The sequence below is a fragment of the Pezoporus occidentalis genome, unplaced genomic scaffold (assembly GCF_034315485.1).
Source record: "Pezoporus occidentalis ecotype Australia unplaced genomic scaffold, CSIRO_AGI_Poc_V1 ctg2, whole genome shotgun sequence".
NCBI classification, from domain to species: Eukaryota; Metazoa; Chordata; class Aves; order Psittaciformes; family Psittacidae; genus Pezoporus; species Pezoporus occidentalis.
The window spans coordinates 9,899,881-9,921,799 of NW_026913855.1; the positions used below are offsets into that span (position 1 = coordinate 9,899,881).

General features: G+C 36.7%; 1 protein-coding gene across 3 annotated transcripts in view; it reads left to right on the forward strand.

Moving 5' to 3' along the window:
- The window catches only part of EXOC2 (exocyst complex component 2), a 124,191-nt gene that overhangs the window by 55,653 nt on the left and 46,619 nt on the right, over positions 1-21,919 (forward strand). For 2 of the 3 annotated variants that reach the window (XM_062617772.1, XM_062617771.1), the window contains exons 12-17: positions 7,569-7,694; positions 10,498-10,622; positions 14,558-14,626; positions 14,867-15,024; positions 17,915-18,036; positions 21,522-21,583. In XM_062617772.1, the coding sequence (XP_062473756.1) occupies positions 7,569-7,694; positions 10,498-10,622; positions 14,558-14,626; positions 14,867-15,024; positions 17,915-18,036; positions 21,522-21,583 (662 nt within the window). The remainder of the gene's footprint in view (positions 1-7,568; positions 7,695-10,497; positions 10,623-14,557; positions 14,627-14,866; positions 15,025-17,914; positions 18,037-21,521; positions 21,584-21,919) is intronic. The other variant, XM_062617773.1, reaches the window with a different exon arrangement.

Here is a 21,919-nt window from a genome sequence, read left to right on the forward strand (position 1 = left end):
TGCTCCGCATATCCATAGTTCTTCAATTGTGAGGTAAAAAAAAAAAAAATGCAGGCAGATGATGTACATATTAAGAGAAATTGTTGCACATGTTTTAAGGGGTGGGTGAATATGCATATATGACAGCAGATCAGAATTTCTCCTGCTCTGAGGTGCTCCCAAGTATGAGCAGCCAAAACAAAGGGACCGAACACCATAGCCAAAGTCATAGTTGAAGCATGAGGAGGTACAAGGGGTGACCAAATCGTAAAGCTCCTTTGCTTGTATCCTTACATTAAGCTATTCTCCTGCTTCTCTGATTGTTAGAATCATCCATTAAAGGTACATCTGTAGATATGGGACCCATGTGCAACTCACTGGAAATCTAGTTCTGCTGACATAGTAATTCTTGTAAATATATGAATTTATTAACTTTTTATGCTTTCTATTTAATATGTTTGCCTTACTAATGGAATAGGCAACAATTGTGCACTTTTCTTGGTTTTGAAAACTTCGGGGTTTTTCATGGTTATGAAGTTATTTCCTGAACTATTGATGGATTTCTTTTTATATATCTGATCACATCCCCCTGTTGTTGCCCACTGGAAGGACCTGATGTTGGTAAAGACAGTTTGCTGCTTTTATTTAGTATGTAGCTATGTTAGAGACAGGGAGATGAGACTGAATAGACATGAAAACACATTTTTGAAGGCTGTGAATGTAAAACTTAACATAGAAGAGCACTATGCTCTCTCAAAACAGTGTGTCTTTAATTGCTAGCAAGAGATAGTTGAATTAGAAACTTGATTTGTACTGGTATTATATGTTTTGTATTGGCTAAAGTCTGAACTGCTGCTTCTGAACTTTGAACTTAGGATTTATAGAAGTCTGGGGACTTTCAAACCTGGTACCTGAATAGTAAATTGTTTCCTTCAGTTAGGATTTTATATATTTGTAAAATTTACATATTTTTAACTTTACTTGGCAGTCCCTCTATTATTAGGGCGTAATTGTAGTTTTTCACTATGGTTTATGCTTCTCAGACTTTTTGGAGTACAGGAAACATGGGGGATATAATGACGTAAAGTGACATGAAAATAAATGTAAATAAATGAGGTTTAGCTTAAAATTTTCCTAGGGCACTGGGCAGATAGCCAAAATGAGTTAAGGAATGAATTCTTAACATGAGTATCAGGAAAAGAAGCTGTGGAGGTTAAGACTGTTTTCTGTGTGGCCAGTTCTTATTTGGTTAGACTTTAATAGTGGCTTACTAGGTTTCATGATCCTTTGAGCTAAAATGGATAGCCAATAACTCTAATGCAGTTATCAGACTAACTGAAAAAGTCCTTCATTTTGTAACAGGTTTTTCTGAGATACTATGTAATGTGATTGCAGATAAGCTATCTGTTAATAAATAACCTTTAGAAGTTAAAACTATAAATGGAAACACACAGTTGTAGTGTAATCTTTCTGCTACCCTTTGGGTTGCAAATATTTGATATGCAACCTATGAAAGTTCCTAAAATGGATACAGCTATTGAAACAGGAGTATAGTAATTCAGTCATTGTGATTTTTGTTGTAGTTCTTATTACTGGAAAAGTGTAATTTTTAGAGCTCTCAAATGTATGTTGCACCACTCTCCAAATACTGCAAAAACTATGCAGGCTATTTCTGCGCCACAGTAACAGCAGCTGTACATAGTGTGAAGGAAAGAGATGGATGCTAGACCATGTTGTTTTTTCTTCTGTGCCACACTGAGAATCTATTCACCTTGCAATGAATGATCCATCTTTGTTAGATCAGACAGGCCGGCAAGGCTTGTGTCAAAAGGGCCTTTTCAATTTGTTATCCTAGCAGCTGGTTCTCTTCCATTGCCTTTGCTTACTGTACATCTGGAAGAAGAATTCTTGCAGCTGGGAGCCATTTCATGTCTAAACCACATCCCCTGTCCATAGCAGAAATACCCTTTTGACAGCAGATGTCAAGCAAACCCTTAATGGGTTATTAATTAAAAAAAAAAAGTTAATCAGTACAGAATTTGACACTGGATTTATTTTCCTCTTTTACCACCTGTATCTGTAACTTCACTGTTATTCAGAATTTTTAGTAGACTGTGACATGTTCAGAAATGAAGCAGGCATTCTTATTTAGTATTTATAATACTGAAAGCATTATGAAGACAGTAAATATGGTGATTAAAAAGCAGCACAGGTAGTTTAAAATTTAAATTAAAAACACTAGTAGTACTAAAGATAAAGTTAAACTTCTGAGGCCAGAATTTTACGTTGGTGTCTGCTCTAGTCTTTTAAGTCCTTATTCGGGCAGTTAACTAAAAGCTGGTTGTTTTCAAAGTTGATGATGATCTTGATGTCCACCGGAGTTAGTGCTAGTAAAATGATGTCATTTTTATTTATATGCTGAACTTGAAGTGTTTGGCTCTTGCTTCAGTATTTTTTGGCCTGCAAGACTGACAATAAGGCTTACCCTGAGGCTGAGAAATACTCAAATCACCACTAGAAATAATAGGCCCAATTAAGCTTTCTGTGATAAACTGAAAAATAGTTTCTTTATGAATGTTTAATATAATGAAGTCTAGCCTTAAGTTTTAAAAAAGCATTCCTTTTTAAATGTATTTCAAAAACATTTTTTCTGTAGAGTGCAGCAATTTATCTTCCGTGTTCATCTCTGCTAGAAATACAACCCATTTTCTTCTTGATCACTTAAAACTGACATATTTCTAATAAATGTAAGGAAAAGAAAGAAAAAGTATTCAAGAAAAAGGGTAAAATGAGTTATTCATCTGTTGAGCAGGTTAATTTTTTGGTAATTTCTCCTTCTGGCCTATTTTCTTGCCTAGACGAATTGAAATTCTCAATGCAGTGTCCTTGAAAGGAATCTTATACTGGTTGTGTCCGTGCGGGCTCCAGGCACTGTGTGTTTGGTCAACAAGCAACAGTGGGTGGTCAGGCTGTAGCACAGGACAAGGGCCCGCTGTGCACAGGAAAAAATGTTCAAAGGTGTTTAAGGCTGGTAAGGAAGTCTGACGCCCTTCAGAGAGTCCAGAGGCTATAGATCAGCCTTCCCTTACTATTGTAGCCTGTGAGAAAATTCACTGTAAGATACATAATGGATGAAAGAACACAGTAACTGTATTCACCTGGTTGCACATCCGTAGGGTCTCTTCCTTTTAAATCTTGCTCATATACATGCTGTGTATGTGTATGTATGCTGCAAGGCTCTGTAGTAACTGGTGTTTGACTTAGCATAGAAAATCACACTGAAAAAAAAAAACATTTAGCCCGAGGTTGGTCACTTCTTAACAATTTTCTTTGTCGCTGCAAAAAGTACTGGCCTTATGTTATCCCCTAGTCAACCAGCAGCTTTTATAAAAAGCCTTAGCTGAATGCCATGTAAGTCGTGCAGTAGCTGGCAGAATTGCAGAGTGGCTGAAGCTGGGTTACAGAAGGGAGATGTGTGACCCCCTTGAGAAGCCTCTGCCTCTCAGGCTGAGAGGGGAAAACAAAACAAAAGAAGCAAGAGCTGTGAAGGGATTGATATTGCAGAGCTATTTTTACACTTAATTTGGTAATAGTTTTGAAATTTGAAAGTAATTTGCATTTAAGGACTTTTAAATCATTGACTGATTTGCAGATCATGGAAAAATCTACTCTAGGTAAATTTCATGTTAGTTGTCTTTTTAACAGAGGCTGTAACCTGGTGCAAGCCAAGAGCATGCAGGTAACATTCAATAAAGTGGGGTCAAGGTATGTACATGAGCCATAGGTACTGCAGGCACATATGTACCTTGTAGGATCTGCAGTACTGATAAACTTGGAGTAAACCTGCAATTTGGGGTCAGCACAGGTGACTTGATTTACAGAACACAAAAGCACAAATTAAATTACCTCAAAAAGCATTGTGCTTTCTTTTAGATCTTTGTTTTGGTGAGATCTTACGCAAGAAGAGAAGAGGTCTTAGCAAAACTGCTGAACTATTTATATTTCACATGGCATCTGAGTGTTTTAATTTCATCCTTCTTACCTTTAAAATATCTGTGCACAAGAAGTTGAAACCTAGTAAAATCTTTTTTAAAAAAAACAATGTTAAGGTCTTTTGAACTTATTTGCTCTTTTCATGATTTTTCAGTCGTAAATGTAATAAACTTTAGTTATACTTCTGGTTTGTCATGACTCTTTGGTAGAAGAAGAGAATGTAGTACATTTATTTTTCCTGTGTTTCCTTGGTTAAATATACACTTGGCACTGCAGTCACTGATAGATATGCTCCATGTAGATGGTATATTTTGGAAAACAGAACAACAACCAAAAAAAAAAAAAAAAAAAAACAGAAAAAACCTCCCAACTTTTGTGATTTCCAAGATGCAGTTTTGTTTTGTTTTTTTTTTTAAATTAAGATATGCCAGGAATGTATTATTCATGCTGTTTATTTCTTAAAACGCGTTAGCACAGTAAAAAGTTAGTATCTTGAAACTTCAGGTTGTTGCTGTCCTATACTCGGGATCTAGGAATGTCGAAATAGTATACAAACAGACTAACAAATAGGCAGCAAATTATTATTTGGGTAGTTTATTTGGGCTTATAAATGTTACTGTCTACAGTCCATACTAATATTAAATTCATTGTATTACATTATGCTGCTAAATTTAAGCTGCTGGCTCCAGAAAGGGAATGAGTTGGGATGGGAGAAAAATTGTTTGCAAGTTAACTCTCACTTTTTTTACAAGATTTATGCATTAGTATGCAGTCTTCAAGCGCTATCTTCTGGTAGGGTGAAAGCAAGATCAGCTTTGCTAATGTACTCCAGATGTTTATTAGTCCTGAGGGTATATGTGCTGTTGTAGTTCCCTGCTGCTGTGTTATACTTGCTTGTAATGCTAGACAACCAATTAAGAAATTAGTTCATGTTAAACTTTCTTTTCCTGGTACGGCTGCAAACTGATGATGTGGTTTTTCTGGTGGAACAAGAGAGTATTCTTTACATGTTTTCTGTAACTGGTGGATATATAAACCATTTGGGCAGCATGGGGTTAGTGTATCAGCAGCAATACAGAATTTTCAGGTTTTCAACTACCTCAAGCAAATGGTTTTAATTGAACTAAGTTACATTAAGATGTTTTGGTAAGTGTGTCTGTTTTTCTTAATTCTGAGGTTTAATTGGCACTGTCATTTTTAGAGACGATCTGTTTACAAGAAATTCCTCATATTAACAAGGTGTTTGAAAGGTGAGAACCTAAATTCTAGGCAAAGACATCAGAGGGATGTTTTTTCATGGGTTTTTCTAATTGTAGTTTTTGTGAAAATAACATTGCTGCACTCCTGTTTTTTCAGATTGCTTGATTTTGGAGAGGGTTTTTTAAGAGTTTTATTGGGTGGATTTATATATATGTATTAACAAATTTAACGTGTATATATATATATATATATATATATATGTTTTAACCAGCAATGTCTTGACATACATTCCTCCCCCCTTCCCCGTCCCCCACCAAAATAAAATGCAGATATGTTGAATATCTGAGTATCTGAGGCAAATTCTTATGGATGCCCAAGAGCTATGCAAGGCACGTAAAATTTCTCAGGGTCTTCTATGCAATTTTCTCTTTATTCTGGGTAGAATCTCTGAAGATATTCAGTGTATACTTTTTTAATCTGGAAAGGAATCAATTTGTTTTGGTTTTACTTCATTCTGTAGGGTTGCTGAATGTTTTCACAGAAGATAATTACCGCAAATTTATAACATTTAAGATATGTTTTAGGAATCATAGGTGTTTAAATTATAAATGCTAATGATCTGTGATCTTACACAGATCTCTGCTGTATGGGTAGTTGCATAGTACATGTCCGTAATTCACCTTTTGTACTTCCAGCATACATACTTACTTAACAAAACTTCTGCAGGCTTTAGGTTTTTACTTTCTCATTACTATTTGCAGTTTTAGTTCATGCAGAGGGAATTCAGTATGTCTGTCACTATTGTGAATGATGTAGCAAATTGGATCTATTTAGCTATTGTCTTATAGTATGAACAGTAATGAGATGAATAGAGGAACTACAGTTGGATCAGTAATCACAATGCCACAGTGAAAGGCCACAGGAAATCTCTTTTAAACCCATTAAAGAATTTTGGAAAGAAGAACTTCTTTCAAAAGGAACTAAAACACAATACTGTCACCTATTGGAAGTTTGTGATACTTAATATTTGAGTTTAAGCCCCAGCTGTTGAAGTAAAGTGACTAGGTATATCTTTACTGCCCTGTTGGTCTGACAGCAGCATTAATTCAGAATAAATATCCTTCAAATCCTTTTTACTTTGTGTTACTCTTGAATCTGAGTACTGCAGTGTTACAGCTGGTGCTCTTACTGTGTGGCCTTCCTGTTATTTTAAGTGAATGTAGGTATTGATGGAAAAGATCAAGCAATGTAAACTCAACCATTAAGACTCTCATTACAAAATTCAGCATGAAGTATCAAGAGAGGTTTCATCTCAATATAAGAAAGAAATGTCTTACTGTAAGAGCAATGAATCACTGAAATTCACTGAAATAACCTGCCCAGGGATGTGGTAGAGGGCCCATCGCTGGAGGTTTTCTAGATGCAACCAGACAGGGTGCTAGATAATCTCATCTAGGCTCCTTTTCCCCTGAAAGGTTGGACCACATGATCTCTCAAGGTCCCTTCCAACCTGGGCTGTTCTATAATTCTACGAATTGTAATTCATTTAACTTTAGCTGTTACAGCTCTGTTGCTCAGTGCTGAAATAATTTTGATGGTTACTTTCAGAAATGTATCTGTAAGGTGAAATGCCTAAAGCAGCAATATAGATTTTAAAAGAAATATTGGCAGTGTTACAGTGTGTTAGAAAATCATCATTGCCTGCTCACTGTTACATGGTTGTTTTCCAAAATGTACATTAGACTCCAAGTATCCACCTCCATTAGATTAGATCATTGCTTGTAAACTTGCTAATACTTACTTACATATGGTCAGCCACCCAGGGGAAAAAAATACCTGTTTTTGTTTGTCAATAGGTATAAGTACAGGGTGGTTTACAGACATGCACAAGTGTACATTGCTGTTAGTTCATCTGCTTCATGATGGATGGTTTCTTTCTACCTGAACCCTGTATAGGTCAAATATCTAAGTAGTTGAACACACTGCCCTTAACTGCTTCGGCTGGAGGCAGGAGAAAGGCTTGCTGTTAAAAGTTTGTTTAGCCATACAGAAAAAAAGTGTGTGCCATGTCATTAATGACATAAATACATATTTATCCATGGCTTTCAAGCTATTAATTGTGGGGCATTAGTTAAAGTAAGAACAGAGAAACATACAGAATAAAGACTGATATTTCCCACATGGTACTTGTGGGTTTGGCTTTGCTTACAGGAGTCAGTAGTGGTGTTACTGAATAACATTCATGTAGATGAGCAAGCCGTCTAAACAAACAAGATTAAGAATGTTTTTGCTTGGTAACTTTTGTTTTGTATCAATTCAGAGTTAAATTAGAATGCCGCATGCAGTTTCATGTCAGTTGATGTGCAAAATCATTTTATTTTTCCCCTCTCTCTCAGGCAGCTCATTGCTCCACAGCCCTATGCTGGATCTGGACAGTGATGTGCGTCCATCACCAATTGGCCATCTCAGTCAAACTGCATCATTGAAAAGGGGCAGCAGCTTTCAGTCTGGCCGTGATGATGGTAGGCATCTGTTTTTATTTGGAAAAACAAAGCTGCAGTTCCCTATGTCCAATGTGTGGTGTAGTCAGAAAATCCAAACAGAAACCCCACGCTCTTTGTGTTTGTTTTGGTTTGTTACCAAATCGAATGCTTTTTTTTCATGCCTTACTGTTGCTCACTGAAGAGGTCCTCTGTGTTTTTAATAAGCAAAAGAGCAGCTCATAGCTGAAATCTGCTTCTTAAAATGAAGTTAAGGTAATGAGAATCTTTTTTCTTTTTTTTTTTTTTCTCTCTCTCTACAAAACCAGAAATAATTACTACTACCTTTTCCTGTTGTTATAACTTTTGTGTGTATTTGCGGAGATGGCTCTCCTTGCATTTGCTCCTTCTGTGATTACTGTGATATCTGGTCCTTGTTCTTTAATTCTTTAAACCCAGAAAGGGAAACAAAATGTATGACTAAGCTTAAGCAGTGTGCCCGCAGCCAGCCCAGATGTGTCATAAGTGTCTTCAACGCCATCATTCAAACAACTTGAACTCGTAAGTCTTTCAATCACAGGAGGCAGAAAACATTTTTCACAGGATGGGTCATTTGTTACCAATGTACATTTTTGCATAAAGCAGGTGTTTATGAAGAGCTTTCTGGCTTTGGTCTGCTTTGATGTTACTCTTCTCCCAATTCTGTGGACTTCCTTGAAAAACTTCTATAAATATCTGCGTAGTGTTTTTGAGCAAAAAGAAGAAGGAATGGAATTTTTCAAGAACATAGAATGTACAGTTGTCATTATTTTTCGTTCTTGTGCTGCCACAGTGTATCTTCATGTGCCAGAAAAATTGCATCACAGCTTGAGGTTGTATGTATTCAAAACGTAGGTTACACAAGCCTATAATAGACATGTATACCAAGTAATTACGTTAATGTAAATTGCACAGATTCATCAAAATGTAGTGTCAACGGGGAACAGATATCCCTGGTTATAATGTCGGGTTGATGCTAGAGCTTTTGGCAAGATGAAGCAGTTTCTTGAAGGAGCTGAAATCTTTTGGTTAGAACTCAGGTTTGGTTGCAGCGCCGCTGTTGCTATATCAGTGTTGGCGTAACTTCCAGGCATCAGGAACGTTATTAACACAGCTTGTGTTAAAAGGCAGAGTTTTTTGCTATTGGGTCTAACCAGTTCTCTTGACAGTCATAAACCAAGATGGCACAAATATCCTGTCTGTATTCACACTAAGAGCTTTGCTGGTGAAGCTTTGAAGTTCTGATGCCTTCTAAACAGATGCATCACTATCAGCAGAGTTATGCTTCAATTATGTTGGAGTCTCTCTCCAAATTTTGGGCTTCCATTGTGATTTTTTTGATTTTTCAAATACTAATATAGTCCCTAAACTTTTTGGCCGTGAAGAGAACATCATTTTGGGTAGTCCAAATTCGTCCACTGAAGAAATGGACCAGAATTTTATACACACCTTGACAAATGGATGCTGCTGAAGGCATGGTGTACCTGAAGGAGATTCCAGACTGGCTGCCACACAATAAAAAAGTGAGGTTCTGATGAAGCCTAGCCTACTAGTTACTGAAGGTGCAGCTATTTTTGCCTAACTGGTTCTGTAGTCAATATTCTCTAGTAGAGTAAAGATGAAGTGCTATTTTAACCAACATTTTTCTGCATTTTTGCAGTTATTTGGATAATATGTTTTTAACTTTATCATTTATAAAAGACCAGACTTTATACACACACACAAAAAAAAAACCAAACCAACAAATGTGAACATCTTTGTTTTATGGGGCTTTAGTTGTTTGGGGGACTTTTGTGGGTTTTTTTTGGTGTTGTTTTTTTTTTTTTTCTGGGTGGGGGGTGGCATTTTGATTTGGTTTGTTTGTTTTTGTTTTTTTTTGGGGGGGGGGGGGGCTACGACGAGAGGTGTTCTCAAAAAAATAAAAAAGAGATTCCTTCTCCAAGCATTCTAAAGCTTGGAGATGGCAGATGGTTATGGAAAAAGTTACCTTTATTTTCTGTGTTAATTAATAATTTTTTCTGCCTCTGTTCAGCTTTCTCTTTATGTCCCTTCCCACTGCTCTTTGCTCCATGTGATAAGAAATTGAGAAAATATATTTGCTGCTAGAATGAAAGCTACTTTCCTGATATGTTTTAATAGCTGGTATACCAGGAGTGTAAGTAGGTTCATGAAGTGAAAACATGGGTGCTGTAGTGTTACATGTTAGGAGTGTGTTCTGCATCCAGTCATTTCATTATATAGTTAGTGATTTGTTCATTCAACACTGTTGGAATCTCCCGTTTTTCAGATTAAAGATTTTACCAAAGAAATGAAAATAAAGATGAGAGGTTGGCACCTTGCCCCAAGCCACAATGGAAAATTTTTTAAGCTGTAAATAAAGCAGATAGTCCAGTTTCCATTGTTTACCTTAAGCGCTAGCCCCTCCTACCAGCCCTGTTTCTGCAGCATCACCATCTCATCATTTGAAGCTTCTAATCTCTTGATTGCTTTCATGTGACCTTACCTTTTAGAATATCTTGAAGACAGAAGTCCTGCTGTCTGAATTATTGGGTGCATTGCATTGGATACCCCTTACAAAGAGGCCTATTCTTTATGTACTATCTCAGTGCCAGCGGTTTGTAAGCATATGAGAAGAAGGAGCTTTTATGCGTACTGATTGTTTTTTTTCATTTTTACCTGGATGTTTATATACATACTGTGTAGTCACTTGTGGTAATACAAAGCTGCAAGCTAATAGTACTTTTTAAAAAATTATTAGTTCAAATATTTTTAATTTTGCCTTTTCCATCCTCTCTTCCCATTTTAGCTTGGCGATACAAAGCTCCTCAACAAGTTGTGTTTGTTGAAAAGCTGACAAAACTTGTTGTAAGTCAGCTGCCCAACTTCTGGAAGCTCTGGATTTCTTATGTGAATGGAAGTTTATTCAGTGAGGTACGGGTTCTTCTATATAAGCTACTTTTAAATAACAAAACTTCATAATGATTGTTTGAACTATGATATTTCACTGGAAGAAGTGACGACTTGCTTTAATCAGAGAGGTTTATATAATGATACGTAGACTCTTACACGTTTGAGAGATACTGCTTTGACTAGTAAGGTTTCTTGCAATACTAACCTATAGAAGTCAGAATTTTCTTTGTACTTTTAAAAGAATAAAAGCATACAGTGGAATTACTTAGAATTCTGCTAGTGGTGTTTGTGTGTTCCAGATGCTGGAGTCAATATCTGTAGTTCCACCTCTTAAGTCATAGCTGGCCAGCTGCCTTTCATTGATCTGAAGAAATAGAAAATTGCATGGAGGAGATGTGTAAAAGACAGTCATATAGAAAAAAAAATAATGTTTTCTTTCTTTGAAACAAGAGTACTCATTTCTTGAGCTTTAAGTGTTTGAAAGTGAGGATAGGTTCAAAACCAGAGCTGCAAAGTGACCAAGGCCCAGAGTAGTACACACCCATGCATGCTACAGGGAGTCTAGTCTAGTCTGAAAGTGCAGGCAGCTGCAATCAGCTGTGCTTCTAGTCCTTCTTGCTCGGATGATCTGGTTTTTACAAATTAATGTGAATACAATCTTGGTAATCCAAGAAGCAGGATAAATAAAAGTAGTGATTCATGACATGCTGATTTTATATGCATGCTATTAATAGATTTTGAAAGGTTAAATTTCATAATTCATTTGATATGCGTAGTTGTCTGACAAGGACAGTAGTGTATAGCTTACCATGATAATTATTATCAGATAAATGCAATAGCTTTGGGGTTCGTGTCACAGAATTACATTTTACAGAGTTCACTTCTAGTTCTCAAGCCATGTTGTTTGTTCTTCAGAACTGCAGTGATGGTATATTCACAAGGAGCTAGTCTGACAAAGACACACGATTGAAGTGTTGTGAAAGGCAGCTGTCTGTTCCATCAACAGATGTTAAGGCACTAGTTCACAGCTCATCTTCACAACTATCACTGTGGAAGTTCTGCTGAGTGAAGTTTGGACTTATTCTGGGTCCTAAAAGCTCTAAAGACCAGATCTATGCAGAGAGGTAGAGATGGAATATTACAGTGCAGGTGGAAAAACAGTCAAGCTTTTGGACATGCCTATTATTCAGAGCAGCTTCTATATCCAGCGTAAAAGTCTGTGCATCTAAAACTCCTCCATTTAACTGCTGCTGTATTGAGATTGATTTTTGTCCTGCCATTTTTGTGATGTCCTGCTGTTCTTAAATGCTGAAGTAATCACAGCCATAGTGTTCCACTACTAAATTATCCCTAAAGCAGAACTGCAACCATAGATCTCTACGATTCTTTGTAGCTTTAGTAGAAAAGAAAACAAATACCCTGGGAAAAGGAAATTTGGAAGCTTATTTCATCATTTTCCTTTTCTCTAACTAAAGAATGAATTTCTCAAGCAGATATTCTATTTATTGCCGCTGTCTTTAAATCTGAATATAATGTGATCATTCTAATAAATAATACAGTCCTTTATATGTTGAACACAATACAGAGTATTATAGCTCCAGTGAAATGGATTCTATTTGTGATCCTTATCTTATGTGATAAAATCAAGAGAGAGATAAGGCACTTACTCATAACCTTCAGTGAAGGAAGTAGAATCAAGAATAAACCTTAGTACTGTTGACTTTCACAAAAATAATTAATTTCATAAGGGAAATGACAGCCTTTATATCTGGAAAGTAGATTTTGCAAATTCACCTGTTAAGTTGCTGTGATTTTTCTTTTTCCCTGAGTACAATGAAAAAGAAAGCAATTTCTAGAGAAACTGAGACTTGAACTGTAAACAAGGTTGAGAAATTTTGCTCATGAAAATGACTGGAAGTGGAAAATGCAATGATCTTGTCACGTCTGAACAAAACATTGTTTCTGTGTATTTGGGGAAAAAAAAAAAGGGAGGTTGTTTTCCTGTTAGTCTTGAAGGTACATCTGCTCCTCTTCTGTTGTGCCAGATTCTGTGCTTGTAAGAAATTAATCCCCGTTCTTTTGAGTTCTTTGGCCCTTACAGAAGTCCCCAAAGTTCCTGGGGAGAGAGAAGGGATGGTGCCCCCAGTTCCTTTTGTGTGTTTTGCATGCCACAGTCAACACAGGTCAAGTGGGAGGAGGGGGATAGCATTAACTAAAAGACTTATAGAACACCTTAGAATATCAGTATATTGCATTCAAAACTCAGGGTTTATATGTTGCAGACTGTAATTGTCCATGAATAAATTTCCTCTCCCATGTTGCTTGCTATTTATTGTCATTCAGGTAGCAAGGTGATTGCTACGGTTTTTTAGGACTCGTCCTGTTAAAGTGGTGTAGAGTGTCATTTCAGTTAGCTTATTGAAGACTTCAAGGCATTAAGACATTTTAAAAATGTGGAAAGAATTTCACCTCATGTGAATTTAAAGCTGTATTTTTTTCAGTTTTTAGGTTTTGGGGGGTTTGGGACATGTGGGTTTTTTGAGTTCTGAAAGGTTAGCAATATATCTTAAGATACTATCAGTTAAAGATTTACATGGTATTTTCAACAGTTTAAAAAGCTGAGTTCTTTGAATCACTCTAGGTGAAGTCACATATGTGAGTAGTAACCGTTGGTCTTACCACAATATAGTTTTGGTCTGTCTGTGCAGGAAAGGTTTAAGATTGGTCTTCAGCAAAACCACCGGGGGGGGGGTGGGGGGGGAGAAATCAAAGATCTGTGAATTTTTTGTTCTTTAATCCAGCTGTAAAACAGTGCCAATTGTAAGTTGCTGGGTGAGGTTTAAGGAAAAAAAAACTTCTTTTTAAGGCAGTAGAAGAAAGAAGTGGGCATTCTATGCAGCAATGACTCCAGTGTTTTCCTTGTCTCAAATTTTATAATTCAGAGCTTAAAGTGTAAGAGTTTCATAGCTATGTATTTTCCAAAAACGTTAAGCAGTTTTTTTTTCTGATTTTTTTTTTCTCACTTCAAATTATTTTTTAACTTGAAAATCTGTAATGCTTTAGCTAAATATGGAATTTGAAAAAGACAGTGCTTTCAGTTAACCATTTACAAGTAAACTGATTGAGAACACTTGTCATGTTATTGCACTTCTTCTCCAGTAGATGTTGCTGTACAAACACAAAATAAGAGATTTTCTAATTATAAAATTCTGTCTGCTTAACCCAGCATCTGAAATAACTTTTTTAGTTTAATTTAGCTTTCTCAGTAGACTCCACAGAAGGCTAGAACTACAAACAGGAAGACTGTTAGTCAAACCATGTTTTTCTTCAACTGTAACTGCCTCATGCAAAGCATACTCATGTTCCTCTGTTTCCAAGGAAGTGAGCAGTCCACGAAGATGCTGATTATTTTGCAGAGTCTCTTTTACAGTTAATTATTTAAAGAACATTGTCAACAGTATGCTATTCCTAAAAACAAACAAAAACCCCTCAGCCCTTGTCCTCACATATTACAATTTCGAACTGCCCTCTTTCTAAAAAGTGTTTCCCATTTCACATCAGTGTCCTTCTCTGGGCAGCTTCCAGGCTGATAAGAAAATAGATTCTTCATATAAACATGATGCAGATTTGGACTATGTATGTTTTGGCTGTCATCAATATTGCAGTGAGAAATCTTTGACCTCATGAAGCTCATATTTCTTGAGCAACTCTTATGCTTGTCTCTTTGTTTTAAATACACGTAGTTCCTCAGAATTAAATGTTAGCACGCTGACCTACAGTAGGTAGAGTTTGAAATATATATTGACTTTGCTTGTTGAGATGCCATGAGTTATTTTTTATAATTGCATCATAAACTCATTAGTTTTCACTTCTTCACTTTGACACCCCCTTTTTCAGAATTATTTTAACAGTTGTTATGAGATACTTACACTTCTCAATTTTCTTATTTTCACAAGACTGCTGAAAAATCTGGCCAAATGGAAAGATCAAAGAAAAATGCAAGGCAAAGACAAAATGATTTCAAGGTAAGTTACGAGGAGGGAGGGGGGAACCTTGCTTTCTTTTAGCTGTCCTTCATAGCAAGATACCTTCGTGTCACAACCTTGAAAATCAGATTTCTTAAATCATCTGTGTGTCCTTACACCTTCTCATCTACTGTCTAGAGTGTGGAGTCACCTGTAAATCATACATTCCAAGCTATTGTGTATAGTAAGTACATGGCTGCAAAAAGATTTTTTGCTGGATTTTTCTTTCTTCTGATGCAGAAAATGATTCAGGAAGTGATGCACTCTCTGGTAAAACTTATCCGTGGAGCTTTGCTTCCATTCAGCCTCAAAGAAGGAGAATCAAGACAGTATGGTGGCTGGGAGATGAAATCTGAGCTTTCTGGCCAGTGGCTGACACATGTTATCCAGACAGTAAGGTAAATTGTGAATGCTCCATCCCTGGCAGTGTTCAAGGCCAGGTCGGACAGAGCCTTGGGTGACATGGTTTAGTGTGAGGTGTCCCTGCCCATGACAGGGGCGTTGGAACTAGGTGATCTTAAGGTCCTTTCCAACCCTAACTATTCTATGATTCTGGGGACCTACAAAATGATGCTATTCCCAGAATATGTGTGCTTTAAGACAAATTGTTTATTGTGTTAATCTGAGTAATGTTAACATTTTTGAAAACAGGATTACAAAAAAATTACTTATGGCATATTTAGGATTCTGTGTGCAATTGTAATTAATAATGTCTCAAGATGTAGCCTTATTACGTATTGATATATTCCTTATTTTTCCATAGCATCTTATGAATAAGTTTGAATGAAATATTTGTGTGGTGCGAATGAATGACACTCAGTGAAGGAAATGGGATTTGTTTCTTCAGGGTAGAAAGCAATTACCTGCTTCATTTGCTACGCATTTTCCTCTCTTTGCCTAAATGGGTGAAAATAGCATGCTTCTCACTGTAGTATCATTCTTAAATCTCAATTTACTTTTACATCTGTGTTTTGGTAAGGTGATACTCCTTTCTGCTTGTAATGTCATTCTGCTTGTAATGATGTTTGTTTACAAACTTAATAATGTGCATATCATTAATTACAAAATGTCTCTTTAGTATATAGAATTTGCTTCCATTTGCTTATGGAGTATGTGAGGCTATCATTATCTTTTGGAAACTTGAATAATACCTGGAAATAATACCATGCGTTTTATCTGCAGTTTCAAAGTAGGTAACAAACAAAGCACAGAGGAAGAAAAGAAATCAGTATAATCATGTATAACTACTCTTATTGCAGATGGAGCTATCAGTGATGCATGCCTGTTGTCTAGTCTGCTTAGCACTTCCCCGAAGTTTGTTGCCAGTTACATTATCTGTATTTTAATCAGTTGGGGGGTGAGGGGGAAATCCATGTGAAATTTCTTATTCTGGCTGAATTTTATGGAAGGCTTTCAGTTTAAGTAAGAATTAACTTGGCATTTGATGAAAATGTGTAAATGAGCAAGGGAACAAGCATTGGCACCACTGTTGCCCTTTTATGAGAAGCAGTCCACTTTCATTCATATTTCACTAAAATTCTGGAATTTTACACTTGCACATATGTGATGTTGGCTTGGAAATTTAACCAACAGGTTCTCTGATGGTTGGTTGTGCTTCAGTCCTGCTATCCGAAGTATAATCCAGGCTGAGGTTATAGGATGTTTTATACTTTCTGGTCACTGCTCTGGTAATGAAAAATTGTACTGAGAGCTGGGGAAATTCTCTCTCCCTCCCACTCTTTTCCCCACCTCATGTTCTTATTGATGCTTGTGCTGGCACTTTAATGAAGTGAGCTAGACTTTAAAGTGGTTGACAGTAGAGAAGAAAAGGGGCAGTTTGGAGAAGAGGAACGCAGCAACCAATGGTGGGGTATCAACCAGTGCTGACCAGGTCAGAGGTTTTTGCAGGTGCTGCATATACTTTTGTTTTCAAGGCCCCACACTGACAATCTAATAAATTCCTGTGACTCACACCAGCAATAAAGGTGAACTCTTCTCATGAAGTGTCATTTGTTGCAAAGTTATGCAATAGCTTAAGTCTTACTTTTCATTTACATGAGGTCATTATGAAGCACAGGATAGAATTTTATTCTTTTCAGTCATCTCACAAATGATTTACTGTTTTCTGCTTATATTTAAGAATGCTAAAACTTACAAAACTAAACATCAAGGAGTTGTATTTACATATGTGTGATCTTAATTTTTCTGTTTGCTTGTATGTATTGCACAGCTTAAACTAGGGTGGTTGGACAGTCTTTCTCTTGTACCCTGTTCTGTCATTGCCCAGTATGAATACATTCCACAGGATAAATTAGACCTATGGGATAAAGTGAAGCTGTTACTGGCAAGACTTTTGCCTTATTGTAAGGGTAGAAAGTTATATATTTGTTGGGGTGAGTTATGTTAGGAAAAAGATTATCTTAGGTATGTGACAGGTACATGCTCCCATAGAAATTGCATCAACTCTATGTATAGAACTTCTGTGCAGCCTAAAGTCACTTAAACTTCTCACAGATGGGTATTTACATGGCTGAGATAGTGCAGATTTATGTAATCTACTAATTCAGTAGTTACGCTGGGCAGAGAGCTGTCTGGTTAGTGGTAGGTTTACACCCAAGGGGTAAGGAACTGGAGCCTACAGATGGATGATTAGGAATGTTCCTCTTACTGCTCAAACTTGCTTGCGCCTTCTTACTCCTGTTCTTTAACATTTTCTAGTACCTGCATTTTGCTCAGTGTTAGCAGTAGGGCAAATAGCAACGGTAGCGCTTTAAGTGCCCTTTCTTAAATTTCCAAGAGTTGGATACAAGCAGAGAACCTCCTTTTGTGCCCCTAATTAAAGTCTCAGCACAGCTGCAGCAATCAGTTATAGTTAAAAGCTGAAATGCTGTTACTTGCTATTTCTAAAGCAAAAAATGGAAATTAATGTTTCCATCCTCAGCTATAGTAGCTGGTGATTTGTGCCTGGTCGGAGTTGGGAGCAATACAGCAAATGAGTTCCTCTGCTGGTAATGTAGTAGGTGTATTTTGGCTCCTTAAATGTGTGTACTCTTGGCAATCTGATGCACAGCCACACCATCATTTATGACAGCTTGATGGCTGTTTCTGTTGTAATGCAGGTAAACAATATCTCAGAAACCCTGTTGTGGACTTAGGATTTGCTGAACTCAGAACATAGATTCATATACAGAGAAAATGTCTAAAAAAACCACCCCAAAAAACCCCTCACATATCAGCTTGAAAAACCCTGCAGGTTTATACTTCAGTCTAACTTTATTTGCTTTCCAGGCTTAGTTACGAGTCTCTAACTGCACTCGAGATACCCAATGATATGCTTCAGATCATCCAGGATCTTATTCTGGACCTTCGTGTACGTTGTGTTATTGTGACCTTACAACACACAGCTGAAGGTAATAGAAGGCTGCAGGTGTATCGTTTACTGTTGTTGTTTTGTTTTTTTTTGTCTCTGATTAGGCCAGATCAAGTTCTGGAGGATAATTATGTTTGCTACAGATAATGTACTGGCAGTGGACTCCGCTGAGTTCTGTAATATCTCACAAGTTATTCAAGTATTTCGCTTTTCTGACAGAAATGTGTGTCACGAATCTTTTCTTCCCTTAGTGTAATGGATACAGTAGTTTAGATCTGTTTCCTTTGCATTGAGACAGTTTTACAATGCAAGTGATTTATCTCATGATGCAGCTTTTCTATATTGGAAATATAATTTATTTTCTTTTTTGAGTTCTTCTATAAAGTAAAGAATTAAATGAGCAATGTCCCACTGCCAAGGAAAACAAAAATCCTTAGCTCTTTATGAAGTATTTTAGTTGTGTCCAAGGCCTTTTACTAACATGATCTCCAGGATTCCTGTTGTGTACACAGCTTTTGCCATACATGTTACTGGCCTTGCAATCCAGACACATTCTCTAAATCTAATGTGACTCTGTGTGCATTAGAGGCTATTCGTCTTACCATCTTGTATTCAACTCTGGAACTTAAATGTGAATGAAGTAAATCTTCCAGAACTAGATGCCTCACTTAAAATGAGGACAGATTGCTTTACTATTCACTTGATGTTTTTTCCAAAAGACTGATTACACTCAATTTAAAGGAAAAAAAAAACACCACCACCAACTCAGGATCTTTTTGGTCTTGCAGTTTAATTAGGTTTTAATTTTTAACATATGATTCATCATTACTTTGTAGGCTGACATGAAGCTAAGTGTTTTACTGAAGCCTTAAGTGTGCTAAGTGGTGTTGGCTATATTAAGCAAATTTTTAACCTTCTGGTGAACACAAATCATAAGGCCTCTGTGGTTTAATTGATACAGTATTGATATGTATAGTATGAGGAAGTCTCTTTTGCTTTTCTTCTCTTAGCACAATTGAGATCAACTCTATTTTTTTATTTTTTTATATATTTTTTTTAATGCTAGGTTAAGAAATTTGAGGTTTTCTAATTGTAACATGGGGATGGTCCTGTAGAACTGGCTGTCCTCTGTCTAAGAACTGAGTGATTCCTTGGATGTCTTGACTGTTGCGAAGGAAGGATCTAGCTCCAAACCATTTTGCTGACAGCCCTTAGCTTATTAAATCTGTAAGCTATCTACCTAGCTTTTCCAGTGCAGTCCAGAGAGCTCCAATACATGATTGAGGAAGCTCTCTTCTGTCATACTAGCTTTGCCTTCTTGTTGCATTGCAACAGTAACTGTTCTTTAAGATACAGAGTTCCCGCTTCTTATATCCTGGTTGCCAGCCACGTATATTATGTGGAGGGAAACTCTTGTGCTAGTCTATACCTTTTTTATTAAAGCAAATTTACCAGTCTGTGTGTGAATTATTCTGTTTGTTCTGAATATCTTTATTCATACTTTTCTGTCTTGAATCAAAAGAGGTCAGATCCCTTAAGTTGCTGGTATGTTATGTTGGGTGTCTTTCATCTAGCCAGTAAAAGTAGCCTTCATTGACTGCTACTTCCATTCCCTATCAGTGAAGAAATTCTATCTATTGGCTTTAGCATCAAACAGAAGAGAAAATACTCCTGCCTGAATGGTGACTTACATTCCATATTGTTGCACTGTGTGCCTTATCTATGGGACCCTTTTTTTTTCCTTTTGTGCTGTACCACCACCTAAAACACAGTTGTGTATGTTGAGTGTGTTTAGATAGTTTTTCTGGGCAGAACCAGGTTAATTTGGCCCTTGGATAAACTGTTATTTTTAGGGAACCAGTGAAAGAACAGTTAATGAATATTCTCATGGAGATATATAAAAGCATCTCAGATGTAATTATATCTGTAATATGTAAGTCAGAAATGTTCCCCTTGGACTTGACTCATTTCCAAAATCTCTCTGAAATATGAGCTGCATAGACTGGTGATCAAAGTTTGGTCTCATCTCTTTCTGCATGTTGTAAGTTCGTAAAGGCATTCAGATCAGTTGAATTTTTTTAATAGAGCACTCTAGCTATTTAAATAGGACAAATCTGCCCACGCGCAGGGTTTTCTTCTTGTCTTATGATAAACCCATATACTCACAGTAGTCCCGAGAAGCAGCCTGTGTTCTTTCCCTCTCATATGTGATCAGTGGTCATAAAGGTCACAAAAGGCAAATTACATGAGTGCCAGACTAGATAAGTTTTACATTAATATTTTTGACTGGAATTTGATGAGCAATGAAATATGAGAAAGAAAATGATTTCTTTTGTATTTGTATCAGCTCAGAACTGAATGCAAAAGTGAGCAGCCACTGAAACATGTAAAGGCTGACCAGTGCAGTCTAAAGCCTCACAAGCATATTGTTTGAAGTAAGAGGTTTACTAAGTAAGGAAATGAACATAGTTGTCATTCTGCACAATTCCTTGATACTTTTTATCCTCACAAAGCCTATACTTCCATGAGATGTAGAATTGCGGGGTATGACACCATAACTAAGCTTCTTAATTTAGCTAATTAAAGCACCAAGGTAATGAAAATATCCTTCAGCCTGCATTAGTTATCCTTTTTTCTTGGATTTTGGGGAGAGATAGTAATTCACCAAAATTTTTTGCTTATTTAAAGGGAGTTGCATGAGATACAGACCGTTCTGATGAGCAACTTGTGTATGAAAAACTCTATGTCAAAGCCCCCACAAACTGCATATAGTTACTTGTTTTGTTCTGTTTACAAGTTGACTAAGCCCCCCCCCCCCCACCCCAGAAAGCAATGATGCAGAATACACGTGTTCATAGAGGAATTTTGTTTACAATACAGGAGTTTTAGATTCACGTCCTGACTTAGCTTCTGTTAGTTTCAGTAAGCCTATAGAAGTTGGCACCTTCTGGGTAATGAAAAGTGAGCTTTTTGCATATGCTGTCATGCATTTTTGAAGAAAGTCTAGCACTGTGGGTGCCTTGACCCTTAATGGGTACCCTGTGCCTCTTTTATAATAATTGCATATGAATTAGATGTTGTCTGTTCTGCCTTTGCCAAAATGCTAGCCAGTTGTTCTTTCATTTTTAATTAAGAGCTGGAACATAATAGACTAGAGACTTGGGTTGTTAAATGCAGTATTTTGTTGTGATTAAAAATTTTCAAAAATAAAAACAAAGCCGAAAGCCTTCACAATATTCCTTTAATTTTCAGCTTTCCAGTAAAAGATGTACTTCGTGCAACTCTTGCCATGTATCATAGATACGCTTCTCTGTGGTGTCAGCAGCGTACCATGTATGAGTTCCATTCTTAGTCATTTGAGAATGCTGAATGCTTTGAAGCTTTTAGTGCTTTTTCCTTGTATGCCTAGTCATTGCAGTCCCAATGTCTGTGGCTTATCTTTTCAAGTTCAAGGAGTTTTTAATGATGAAAATAAATACCATCTCCCTCTCCCCACTCCTTTCACCCTTTTGCTCTGTCTTGCAGATATAAAGAGGTTAGCTGAAAAGGAAGACTGGGTTGTTGACAACGAGGGTTTGACATCATTGGTAGGTATTCTTGTGTCTGTTGGAGACACTTTCTTTGAAACCGGTTTTATTCTCCAAAACCTGAAGTATTTTTTACTTTGTCTATATGTGTATATACTGGTATCTGTAGTGATTTTGTTTGGTGTTTTTTTTTTTTTTAGTATGAAAATATAGGAAGATAAAAAATACAAAATGGCTTGTTTGGTTACTTATTTACAGCACTCTTAACAGATACCATTGCCAAATATTTTTTTCCTGAACTTTTCAAAAATTTTTGTTTCTACTTAAACTATTTTACCTGAAGCAACTTTATGCTACTTACTAGACAGCAATATTTTTTCCTGTTTTGCACCTTCA